The sequence below is a fragment of the Euwallacea fornicatus genome, chromosome 18, assembly GCF_040115645.1.
Source record: "Euwallacea fornicatus isolate EFF26 chromosome 18, ASM4011564v1, whole genome shotgun sequence".
In the NCBI taxonomy this organism is placed as follows: Eukaryota; Metazoa; Arthropoda; class Insecta; order Coleoptera; family Curculionidae; genus Euwallacea; species Euwallacea fornicatus.
In genome coordinates, this window is record NC_089558.1 from 157,307 (window position 1) to 169,809 (window position 12,503).

The 12,503-nt window shown below is 33.0% G+C and overlaps 4 protein-coding genes and 1 long non-coding RNA gene across 7 annotated transcripts; 2 read left to right on the forward strand and 3 right to left on the reverse strand.

Annotated features, from left to right (window-relative positions):
• Window positions 1-321: 321 nt before the first annotated feature.
• On the reverse strand, window positions 322-4,242 carry LOC136344950 (phosphatidylinositol 4,5-bisphosphate 5-phosphatase A-like). 2 transcript variants are annotated; one of them, XM_066292881.1, is made up of 9 exons: window positions 4,102-4,242; window positions 3,230-3,398; window positions 3,001-3,171; window positions 2,479-2,654; window positions 2,188-2,418; window positions 1,984-2,137; window positions 1,489-1,626; window positions 1,184-1,372; window positions 322-1,129 (listed from the first exon to the last, which is right to left on the reverse strand). In XM_066292881.1, the coding sequence occupies exons 1-9, from the start codon at window positions 4,113-4,115 to the stop codon at window positions 1,070-1,072; spliced, it is 1,302 nt and encodes a 433-aa protein (XP_066148978.1). In that variant the 5' UTR covers window positions 4,116-4,242; the 3' UTR covers window positions 322-1,069. The 2 variants fall into 2 exon arrangements, with proteins under 2 accessions (XP_066148978.1, XP_066148977.1); XM_066292880.1 differs by having other exon boundaries at window positions 1,489-1,695.
• Window positions 4,243-4,449: 207 nt separating this feature from the next.
• LOC136344954 (uncharacterized) lies at window positions 4,450-6,182 on the reverse strand. Of its 2 annotated transcripts, none has more exons than XM_066292886.1 (4): window positions 6,051-6,182; window positions 5,063-5,187; window positions 4,888-5,010; window positions 4,450-4,827 (listed from the first exon to the last, which is right to left on the reverse strand). In XM_066292886.1, exons 2-4 carry the CDS (start codon window positions 5,163-5,165, stop codon window positions 4,658-4,660), a joined length of 396 nt encoding a protein of 131 aa, XP_066148983.1. In that variant the 5' UTR covers window positions 5,166-5,187; window positions 6,051-6,182; the 3' UTR covers window positions 4,450-4,657. The 2 variants fall into 2 exon arrangements, with proteins under 2 accessions (XP_066148983.1, XP_066148984.1); XM_066292887.1 differs by having other exon boundaries at window positions 5,063-5,195.
• A 287-nt stretch (window positions 6,183-6,469) lies between these two features.
• LOC136344952 (isopentenyl-diphosphate Delta-isomerase 1-like) lies at window positions 6,470-7,599 on the forward strand. The gene is made up of 3 exons (XM_066292884.1): window positions 6,470-6,602; window positions 6,867-7,106; window positions 7,155-7,599. Coding segments are annotated over exons 1-3 (687 nt in total). The 5' UTR covers window positions 6,470-6,600.
• Window positions 7,600-7,770: 171 nt separating this feature from the next.
• LOC136344953 (uncharacterized) lies at window positions 7,771-8,703 on the reverse strand. Its single transcript, XM_066292885.1, has 3 exons — window positions 8,279-8,703; window positions 8,102-8,227; window positions 7,771-8,052 (listed from the first exon to the last, which is right to left on the reverse strand). The coding sequence occupies exons 1-3, from the start codon at window positions 8,349-8,351 to the stop codon at window positions 7,850-7,852; spliced, it is 402 nt and encodes a 133-aa protein (XP_066148982.1). The 5' UTR covers window positions 8,352-8,703; the 3' UTR covers window positions 7,771-7,849.
• A 363-nt stretch (window positions 8,704-9,066) lies between these two features.
• LOC136344955 (uncharacterized) lies at window positions 9,067-12,074 on the forward strand. Its single transcript, XR_010733064.1, has 2 exons — window positions 9,067-9,248; window positions 9,300-12,074. It is a non-coding gene; the product is annotated as an uncharacterized lncRNA (long non-coding RNA).
• Window positions 12,075-12,503: the final 429 nt, after the last annotated feature.

A 12,503-nucleotide genomic window follows, 5' to 3' on the forward strand; every position in this document is an offset into this window, starting at 1 on the left:
AAAAAAAGAAGCATTTAATGACTAATCACATAATAAAAACAGGAGGGCAGACAATTAGCGATAAGAACATATATGCACTTATACAAAATGTTGTATTGCAGCGAAAGTTAAAATGAAAGCATAAATTCCAAAAAAAATACTGAAAAATTTAGTAATTCCTCTCACCAAAATACATATACCTATATGAACTTACCTTAATACAAGCTTATAATCGCATAAATCTTTATCTCTTAATTATTAATAAAGCTCTTTAAATTTCCCAGAACAAGCCTAAGAAATTACATATCTAATATAATCTTAAACCCCAAATACCTACTCATCAAGGGGCAAAACAAATTTATAAAACTAATAAGGACGTACGGTTTGTAGACTAGAGAATGTTTTAAGGCCTTTTTTCTGTTCAAATACTGAATTTTATAGAGAAAAGCTTTTCTATGTTAATCTAACATTTGCAGAGATGTTTTCATTGAATTCAAGCATTAAAACATATCCAAACTTTATTAAGATACCAGTGATGAAAACACGAGAATTCCGAAAACTGTGAATGAATTCAGCGCAGTTGTAATAATTACGGTAACTGTAACAATTGTTCAAGAATTTCCAGAAGATAACATGAACTAATAAATAAATAAAATCAAATCAAGTTTTTGCAAAAAAATCCAATTTATGTCTTGTTAAATTTAAGAATGGACTAGAAAACAATGGGCAAGGCCCAAAAGAGATAAAGAATCTCTGACCCTCTTTTTCAATTGAAATTAAAAATTTATGCTGTCAAAAACACCTAAAATAAATTATATAAATCCCAATTTTATAATGCACTGTGTTTACTATTGTATAAAAAGATGTTTCCTTTTTCATGTACTTTAATTTGATCTTTAATTTATGTATAATAAGCGATTCTGAATTTTATTGAATCAGATATTTTACCACTCCAAAAACACCATTTATATCTATTGACTAATATGTTATCTTTAAAACCTTGTACTATATGGGCTAATTTCCTAAGCAAATAAGTATATGTAATAACATCAAACATAATTTAGTGTCTCAAGTACATGGCGCCTCTTAGTCAATCACTTTCGGTTTTCACTATTGGGAATGGATCGCTAACACCCAACACACTCATAACCTAGAAGAAATTATAATTTTGCACATGAAAAAAGTTATTAAACAATACACCGACCTTGTCCTCTGTCTGACTGAAATAAACCAGACAATAGTTGCCTTTACACCTATTGGGGACGTCTGGAATGGTAACTTCGTACTTTTGGGATCTTTCAAAGTTAGGAGGGCTGCTTCTTTCTTTGGTGGGTGTAGCACATTTGCTCACGTACTCATAAGTCACGTAATCATCCAAGGAGCCGAAATTTTCCTAAGAAAATAGCTCTGAATATTATGAAGATATGCCTCAAATTTAAAAGAGATAAAATAAAGGAAAATATGTCAACGTATCTCAATTTTTGAGAAAACATGACAATTTTAAGTTACCTTAAACAATCCAATCCAATCATCTTTAGTGGGGGGAACCTCCTTCGTAACTTTATAGAAAGCTTTGTTCTCCTCCCCTTCCTCCCAGCTTGAGACTTTGTCAAACTGTACCACGTGTTCCGAATAATCTGAAAACACCTTATCGCAAATGGTTTGCGCTGATAACAGGTCGACATGCCTCGGTTTTAATTCTACTGGGCGAGGTATCTAAACAATTTCATTTTGAACTTTTAGTGGTAATTTCATTAGATAATAAACTTGTTGATGATTATGTTAATTGGGATATTGAAAGAGTTACTCCATTTCTTTCTTTCATGAGGTTATTTAAGTGTATCCAGGATATTAATAGTTAAATAGAACTCACTCTCTGTAATATATTAACACCTTACTAACTCGTTCTTAAAGCATGAAAACACGGAATGAAATTGTTACTTTTACCGCCATAATTCTAGGATTAGTCACAGGAAATACCAATACGAATATTATCAGACGTACTTTTATGTTGAAATCAGCGCTAACAGGCTTATGGTCACTCAGCACAAATGCTGGATGCGATTTATAAGAAAGTTGCTCCACTTTCAATGTAACATTTTCATAATTATTGGAGTTTACACAGTAAAGGATTCTGTCGCACCACGCAGGCCTTCTCCTGGAACAGCCTTTTGCAATCCTTCAACAGACCAAATTGAAAATACTTACTTGTGATCATAATTATTAGACCCAACATCGAATTTGAACGTGGGAGGGAAATCTGGGTCTTTCTCGGTAAACTCACTAAAAGCCGTCCCTTTTCTCATCACATGCCTCAATTGGTCCTGTTCAAGTAGCTTTTTTAAGTCCTTTTTTAAGATGCTACGCTCGATTTCTTCCGAAGTTCTTTCATACTCTTCCATAAGCCGGAAATTCAAGTCTCCCATCCAAAACACATAACTATTGAAGAAATTGGTAAATTCATTTGATTAATTAAAACATTTTGAAGAGAGAACTCACTCATGATACAAAATTTTTAATGTTTCAGCAACGTGAAAGTCCTGGTCTTTTATGATGCTATTGTAGTCCTCAATTCTATCTTTTAATTGGTTGTCGTGAGCACTTAAATGAGAATTGATGAAACAGAGTGAGCACCCATAAATGCTAAAGCGAATACTGACAGCTCCTTTATTACCCTAAAAACAAGTTATTTCTTTGTAATGAACCACTAATAATACTTCTGCCTATTTCAAAAAGATAAGATTACATATAGTAGCCATAGCTCTGCCTAACAACTACTATGCAGAATATTAATGGTATTTAAACTGTATAGACATAGGGAAAGCAAGATCTACCTAATTGCCTAACTGAAACATACAAGTAAACATCAAATATGATCTGGAAGAGAGTAGTAGAATTTTATTGTGTTTAATACAAAAATTCAATGTTCAAACAGGCTGTTAAAGAACAGCCAATTCAACTGCCAGTAATTTCACCATTATGTTAATACATATTAAGCATATCTTTAAAATACACCCTCACCCACATTCCTGCTAATCCAGTTCTTGTATACTCTGACTCAATTTCTCTCACATTGAGTAAATGCTTTCTCAGTGAAAATATTGACAGCACTAACCCTTGCAAACGTATAGATTTTAATTTTACATAGTCTTTCTGGTCTAAAATGTTACGTAAAGCTATGGTCCAAGAATCCTGAAGCATAAATTCTGGTTAATTTAAAGTATAACTTAACCATTAGGCTTATATTTACATCAAACAAGGTATCCAAAAGCATGTTTTGAGGCTGCGATTTGACTTCCTGCAATCCAATGACATAGAAATCTGGTAATTTTTCATTTTTATGACTCGTAATGGAGAGCAGATCTTGGAGCCTTTGCTCAGGGTTACTGGTTCCAACATTGTAAGTCGCTAAGTAGAGCCTGAAAAAATTATTAAGTCAGAAAATAATAAAAATATGAAATACACTGGAATAAAATACACTATTGGGAAGGAAATTAGATTTTTTGTTTGTCCTCTTGTCTTGTAATGATTCTCTGCCACCCCTCTTTTTTTCCAATTTGTTATCACTCTGTCCTATTTGTAGTATTGAAGTATTACTATTTCAGTTTTCCCTAATGATATTTTCTGGGTGTTTCTGCTTGTTTCTTTTACTAACATGTGAAGTTTCAGCATCAAAATTGTGGTGAAAATGGGGAGTGTCTTACTATTAAAAACATTTAGATGGTACTGGCTCTGTTATTACTTTATTCTATATGTTAAAGGGTAGTATAAAGATCAGAAGATTTGTATTGACATAACACTTTTTAATTACACAATTGCGAAAGTTTGCAAGTTTTATTATGGGAGTCTGAGTTGGACTTAAAAAATGAAATGTTTGTTATGTAATATAGGGAGAAAGATGTCATATTTTCAAAGGGGATCAAATTCATGCACTATGTAGACAAACTATATAAAATATTCTATTTTGGCCTAATTTCCTGGTTAACTATAAGTTTTAAAAGGGTTTTACAGGTAACTGAAAAGCGTTTAGGGCTTGTATGTGTTTAAAAGTGAAGCTTTCACGTTATTATAGGAGGATATAATCAATAAGCAAGTTATTAAGTACAAGATTGTAATTTTTACCTTAAATTATCCATTTTGCCTTTTTATTAGTGGTAAGTTATTTGTCACCTCGAAGTGCAAGCTATTGTAGGTTCAATTAATTAAATGTGTCTTGCTTATGATCAAATATCATAAAGTTGTTCACCATAGTTATCATAAAACCATTTGTAATTAACAATTACATTAATTTGTTAATTTCTATTTTTGTTTTTGAATTTAACTTGACAGTAAACATATGACTTATGTTATAGCTATTTATTTTTCCTAACTATAATAAACTCCTTTGTGATAAAATATTGTGTATACTAAGCAAGATCGTTATAATAATCGCAAAAATCTTTAAATTACTTGTAAAATCAGAAGAATCTGTTTTAATTGACCTTTACATATTTATTAATTAAAAAAGTTCATATTATGGTTAGTTCCTTTTGTTATATTTAAGAATATAATATTTATTAATTTAATTGAATTTCAGTATAAAAACTACCGGTTCTTGATCATTTGGCGAATACAAATTTTTGAAAGATTTTACTTTAATTTAATGAAAAAACACTTCATACGCTATTTTATTCATAATCTAAAAATACTCAGTTCTGCCATGAGGAGTCAAATCCAAACTTTGATCCTTGTAGGGATATTGAGAATGCGATATTCCTTCATCAATAGATTCATATCTAGTATTCCTGTATGCTGTGAAACGATCCAGATTACTGCGTTCTTCGAAATAGTATTCTTTCAAGCTCCCATCTAAAACAAAATTGATTGTACCTAGTTAATTTAAATCCTGGCGAATTACAAGAGCCATACCATAGTCATCAAGGCAGGAGATTTTAACTTCAATGAGGCCCCTCTCAGGGATGGACTGCTTGTGCTCTTTGCAGCTGGTGGTGCTTGTTGGGCAAATTTGGCCAAAACACGTTGGAGAAGCCACTAAAAGTCTCTTTTGTGGTTAAGATCCTAGCATCGAGTTCGATAAACTTACCATATTGTTCTGAAGATCGAATAAAAAAAGTCAAGATAACGCTGATGATAAACCAATTTTGAGTCATTGTTATGAAGACCCTGATGCATCCAGTAAGTATCATTCATCAATGCGGAGTAAGTGGTCTGGAATTCTTGACCATTAGCAATTTTTTTATCTTTGTTCTAGAAATCCAGTTTTAATAATAACAATAAATGCGATAATAGTTTGATTTCAAAACTGTCTGCAGAAAATGTAAACAAATCAACGACGTACCGGGTGGCAGTAAATAATCTGCTTACGTTACTTTTATTCTTTAAAATATGGGGTGTCTTTTAATGATCTATACACGGTCCTACTACAGATATCTACGATCGAAATACAATGAATAAACCCAAAAACATTTTTATTCACATTGGCCACCTTTCCCCGTAATTTACCTTAAATATTTCAAAAAAGCAGCCCCTTGAAGATTCTTCCACGGTGTATCTTCTTAGCAACAAATTACCAATTTTTTCCATGTTCACAAAATCTTTAAAAGTATTTACTGGAAGCAGTTCCAATATAAACACAAATCGACGTAGCATCCTCAAATTTCATATATAAGCTTTTAAAGATTACGTGTTTGTAGTATAGGCAAAGTTTTAACAAAAAATTGTCACCTATGTGTCACATCTGGTACTTTTGGGATTATTCTCGGAAGTGCCGCTTTATAATGCTATGCAACAATAGTCATGTATCATCAAATTCAGAAAATTATTTTCTATCGAAAAATGTAAAAAAAAATCGGAGTTTTATTTGAAATTTTCAAGTTAACGTTTGAAGTAGAATAAATCGATTAAAAAAAATCGAATTTGACGTTATTTAGTATTCGAGACCATAACGCTTTATTCGGTTTTTAGTTTATCAGAATACATTCATAAATAACTGAACTGATTCATAAGTAACTGAGCTTCGCTCGTTTTTTATGAAACAGCCAGTATGTTAGATCGTTTTCAGGTAAACTCACCATTTTGGTTCAGAGACTCAATCATCCCTTTTGTCCACAATAATGAAATCATAATTGCAGCTAGCGGAGGCTTTTGGATATAACTAGTTGAAGCGACAGAGGATTGCTAAAAGCGCATACAAGTCTGTTCCACTGTATAAAAAAATTAATTTCAACTATACTAATGCATAACATCCCAATCATTATTCTCTTTTGAACTTACTCACTCGACTCGATAATTACAAAACGCCATTATTTGTGATATATCTACCTAAAGAGGGAGAGAACAGAAGAAAAATAACAATAAACCGGACCATAAATTTATACATAATTGCTGCTCGGTAGTGGTCTTTTTCTCTAATAATTCAACAAATAACTGGTTGTTAAAACTTTAAATTATAACATCATAATTATCGGGCGATTTTGCAGCTTCTTTAGGCTCGATGATAAGCCCGCATACGTTGTGAAATATAACCCGCTTATTATCAGCTTGGAGAAGGACCTTGGATACTTGGAATTGCTTGTTTTGTAGACAAGAAAGACTTTGGATTTATGAATTTATAATTTGACCATGTAAGTAGAGGAGAAAAAAAAATCATCTACTGCGTCTTTGTGACTCTGAGAGAGACGAAGCCTTTACAGAATCTTCTTTTCAAAATCTTGGTGCAGGGGGCACGTATGTAAATTTTCTAAGTTTATATATGACTCCTAATTTAAATATTCATATCCACTATTCATATGCATAAATATTAGACAAAATTTCTTTTGCGTATTCGCGTGCAAATTTTTTCTGGTGAAAGATGTTTTAGCAGTGATTTTCACAAATATTATTCAAAGGTTGGTGCAGACAGATCGTACACATATGGATCCAATTCAAGAAGTCCTTTTAAATGAAAAGTGTCTACTTGTCGATGAATACGACCATGTTATAGGGGAAACCACCAAACATGACTGCCACTTAGTCCAAAATGATGGGCACATAAAGCTTCATCGTGCTTTCAGCGTGTTTTTATTTAACTCCAACGGGGACCTTTTGGTGCAAAAAAGAGCTGCTACCAAGATAACCTATCCAAATCGGTAGCTACCCATTTTTCAGCTTAAGTTTTTTTGCTAATATCTTTTTAGGTTCACAAACACGTGCTGCAGTCACACACTTTCGGACATTCCTCAGGAAACTGAAGAAATAGACGCCTTGGGAGTAAAAAGGGCAGCGCGGCGAAGACTAAACTATGAGCTTGGGATTCCCATGGAGGACTTGCCTATCGAAATTTTTAAATTCGTTACCAGAATCCATTATAAAGATCAAGGCGATGGCAAATATGGGGAGCACGAGATCGATTACATCTTATGTGTGCAGCGAGACGTTAATCTTCATCTCAATTACAACGAAGTTTCTGAAGTTAGATATGTGAAGAAGAAGGATTTTGATGATTTTGTACAAGTTAATGAGGCACTACTGACACCGTGGTTCCACTTAATTTGCAGATATAATTTAATAGATGACTGGTGGGAAAATTTGCATGATTTAGATCAAGTTACAGATATTGAGACCATTTTGAGACTATTGTAAGACGATGATTGCAGCTTTGGGTTCAAGGTGTTATTTTCATTGGTGGGTTGATGTAAATCTAAAATTAGTTTGCTAAAACCACAATTTTTTAGAATGATATCTCCTCTGCAACATATTTGTGGACGAAATGGTGAATGGATATTTTATGATCCTGCAAGAAAGCTTCTTACCTATTACTTCTACCATTATATGCAACAATAATATTATAGAAATAAAGATAAATAAAAATATATCACCACGCAAATCAAAACTAATTATTCAAATCTTCAACTTCGCTTTTGGGGCCATTGTATGTTTTGGGATATGAGGGAACATAGAGATGCTGTTCGTTATTGCTATTATTGTCTTCACTTGCCGACAATGACACTACAGCTGAAAATTTAGTGCCCTTGTAGTAGATATGCGGAGGGAACGGATTAGTCTCTGTCGTGTTTCTAGAGTTGGGGATATTGCCTATAAGGAGATAAGTTGTTAAGGAAATTTTAGTTCTGTGAAATAGTACCTTCTTTATCAAAGCACGTGATTTGGACGTTGAGTCTGTGTTTATTTTCCTTGGATACCTCAGATATTTTTCTACAGATGGTAGTGCCTTGAGGACAGCTCATAGAAAAACACAAAGCCACTGGATCTAAGCCAGATGAATTGTATTAAAAAATATATATTGAGATTTTCTTTGTACCTGACTCCAAATTGGGCCTGCTGTGGACATTTTTGCCGAAACTTAAAACTAATATCACCATAATTTTTAGCATGATATTTCGGTTTGCACTTTCAAAAAGCGTGAAAATAATAACTTGAATTATGCGCAAAAATTCACTGTAATATCCAGATTTGAAGCGAACTTCTAGGAATAGTAAAGATTCGTATATACCAAACAATAATAACAATTTGAATGAATAATGTGTGGTTTATAGTGTTGCCGTAAGAAAGGCCATCAATTGCACGTTTTCGAGCATTATCTGGCTTGTTTTTGCGAATAAGCATTTGAATAATCGTGAAGGCGATAAGGCTCCATTACTAATAGCGTAATAATATTTATTTAGAGGGCTAGAAATATGGACATGAAGAGACGCGTAGGAAGTAATTTTCGTTACGAGCGTCTATCAAATCCTCCCGCTTCTGTTATTCCGTTCCACTCCATAAGTTGGAAAATCATGATACCTACAGGGAGTAACTCTTGAAGTAGAATATAAGAAATTATGCATATTTATTATTTGAGAATCTTTTAGTTATTTTTCACCTTTTTAGAAATATCAGGTAATTGCATCACAAAACGTCTAATTTGCAGTTATACAACCTCATGACATAATACGTGTTATTATTATTGTATTATTTCTCTGTTGTGCGTCAGATGTGCTTTATTTATTAATTATTATTTATCATTAAATTACATTCTATTAATTATTGTTGAATAAAAATATAATTTTAATATATTACAATATATTGAATAAAATATAGAACCAAAGTCCTATCACGGTTTAAGTCAAGGTCATCCACATAATTGGTTAATATCTGTGTAGTACTCAATAACACATTTTATCTGATGGTGAATAAACATCATCTTGTTTAACTGATAACTTCTTGTTTTGGTACCAGTTTTTAAATATTAAAACATTTAAAATGCATGGGCTTTTGCGCGAAATGGACAAGTGAGTAAATTATTTAAGTAATGCGTTTGTTGAATTTTGGGTTTTTTCCAGGCAGCCAACTGTCATAGATAACAACTCGAGCGATAACTTCCATGCGGACCTAAATAAACGGGGGCAACTCGCAAGTAATGAAAATGAGAGCTGTCTGTTCCACTAGGTAAAACTCTGCTGCTATGTTCCGCAAGATGATATGCCCACATAATGCAGCTATTAGAAAATTTATGAACAAGTGCAAAATAATTTCAAATATTGCAGTGCTTAACGCAAAAAAAGCTTTAATAACCTTTAGCCTAAACTCGATTTCCTTGACATGCCCATGTTGCCACCATTATACTATAATCACAGAAAAACTCTCATCCAACTATATAACCCAATTTATTGCCCTTCTTTTTTGTGCTACTGTTCAAGTTTGTATTTTCTCAATTAAATGCCAAAGTAGATATACAAGGCTGGTTCTCTACCGGAAGTGGTCTGTCATTCTGTTATGTAATCACGTAATCGGTTTCTAGTGGTTACCGGGTGTGGGATAACTTGAAGGTCATCCGTGGGCGCGGTTATCATTCTTGTGTGGGATGATGGGGGTGGGGGATCCTGTCTTGATAACGCAGACGTGCGTATGGTAATTCTTAGATACGCGAAAATATAAAAGTGCAGGTATACAAACCTGCGAGAGTAAATTTAAAATTTATACTTATGAAGTCAAGTTGGACGGAATACGTTTGTACTAGATATTTTTATCTTTGTGTAAGAGAAGATTCGGATACAAGAACGTGAAAAGAAAAATTTATAAAAATGTCGACAAATTTAATCCACAAACTGATTGTGTTTTGTGTGGAAGTCCTGCTTTGAATTTCAACATATAGATAATCCCCTCTGAATCCTTAACCGTTGACCATAGATATTGCAAGAGTCGTAAAATAAAGCATGTTTTAAATTACATGAAAAATCGATATTTTCTACCGTTAAGTTATAAAAAGTAAGTTGCAAAATAAAAATAAATTATTCAGCTTGTTATTGTGTTCTGGATAGTATATGAAGATCCGCATTTAGTGATACTCTAAAGATTACGGACATGATTGTCCGTAAAAACAGGATTCGACCTATTTCAATGCCATACGCCTGTAAATTAGATGAATTTTTACTAATTGCTAGAACTAAAACAGGTGTTAGATTAAAGATGAACAATACGTAGATTGAATTTTCGCATGAACAGGCGTTCAAATTTGTATAGTTTCTAACAAAAACTTTAACCAAACCAACTAGCTCACAGAGTTATTAGAAAGATGTGAATATACGACAGCAAGATGCGTTGAAAGTATTATTACATAAACTTAAACTGCATTTCATTATATCATCTATTATAAGGAATGATTAAGAACTTAGTGTATTGTTTGTTATATTGGGAGGACAGATAATTGGACGGAATCGGTTTTAACTAACAAAAAAAGTCGGAACAATACTACCCGTCTCAGCCACAAGCCTCTTATTCGATGCACCAGCAGTCAGTACGATCCTATTAGCTTTCTCCTACACAAAGCACACGTTCAGAACACTACCGATCACCACGAGTACAAAAAACGCACCCCGAGGGTCTAAGGCACCAGCAACCACAAAACCGCTATCCACTTCAACCACAAATTTCTCAAACAAAGAATACAATACTTCACAGACTTCCCTCAGTACGAGACTTGCAACCTTAGCCCCTGGTACAAGCCTTTGAAATTATTGTTAGAGATGAATCATTGAAAATGAAACAATTTTTAAATACAGTATTTAATTTATTATAATTTATATAATAGTCAGGCAACATTTAGTAAAAATACCGTATTTTCCAATTTTTGTTAATATTTGCGTCAATAGCACTTTTAATTTTTCATATAGAGATAAGGCAGGATATTCAATTAAAAACTTGTTTAAATGTTCACAGGATTAAAACGATTCTCGCTTCTTGTTAAGTATTTATATAGCTTTGTTCCAGGTCCACAGAATTCATAGCTTGAGAAATGGAATTCGAACAGTAATTTATTAATTAACGAATTCACAATGCCAAATCCTATGTGCGGAATAGGATCTGATCAAGGGTTAACATGATAATAATCATGAATCCGTATGAAATTCATATATACAGATGGTGTGCTTGACAATAACAAACCGTAACTAACTACAATGCAAGTTGCGACTCAGAACTTTAAGTTTCCAATTAAAAATTTAGATTTTAATCAAAATTATACTGAACATATTAAGTATTGTGAATAACTTCTGAACTGTTTTCGTGCTATATTTTGTGGACCTAGCGGTGGTGATATCGTATTAGTTTTCAAACAAACCGAATCGAAAATATTCATTTAAAATCTGGATTGGTTGCTGATTTGTTCCTTTAAAAAACACGCGCAGACGCAACTACCCCTACCAACTGTATTAGTCAAAGATAATGCGTCAACAAATCTCTTATACTATGTTATGCTAACAACATCAGTTCTTTTGATAAAAGCAATCTTGTCGTTGATCAAGAAAGTTGCCCAGCATGAGCGGTGATATTAAACAAAAACAGTTTATAAAGCTAAAACTGTTTCTCATCAATCTGAATTCGATGCGGTTTAACGACTTGCAGTTGGAAATGTTGGAAAACGAACTAGGCATTACCAAGGACTTTTCGAAAGTGCTGTGAGAACCTTGTTGAGGACATGAGGATTTGATTTTTTGGAAGGCGAAGACTGCATTGATGCCTCAATAAAATCCCATAAATTGGTATGTCAAACTTGTTTAGATTCCATACTATGTACCTAATATTTTATACAATTAATTGTAATATATATATAAGTTGTGGTTTTATTATTATAATAATATCCTGCTAATAACGACTTGGAAACGGCTGTCAATTTTGTTATTTAACTGAATTAGCTTATTTCCATTCATATAAACGAAGTAATTACGTGAAATTTCTTCAATTGATATTTGATTATCAATAATGAAATATTTCACGGTTTTAGTCCTCCCTAGTATCAAGGCAGAAGAAGAAATAAATGGAGTCGATTTTCTAATCCAATATGAATATTTAAACGTCAAAAATAATAATTGTTTTTTAACGGACATATCGGAAACGTTGGCTGATTTCCCAGAATATTACAAATTCAATTTTAAAGGTACTCGAAACGAGGAGACAATAAAATTAATGAAAAAGCCTCGATGTGGTGTAGGCGACAATAGGTAGACGTTATCAAGACCGCACCCCCCACCCCAATCATCCCACACAAG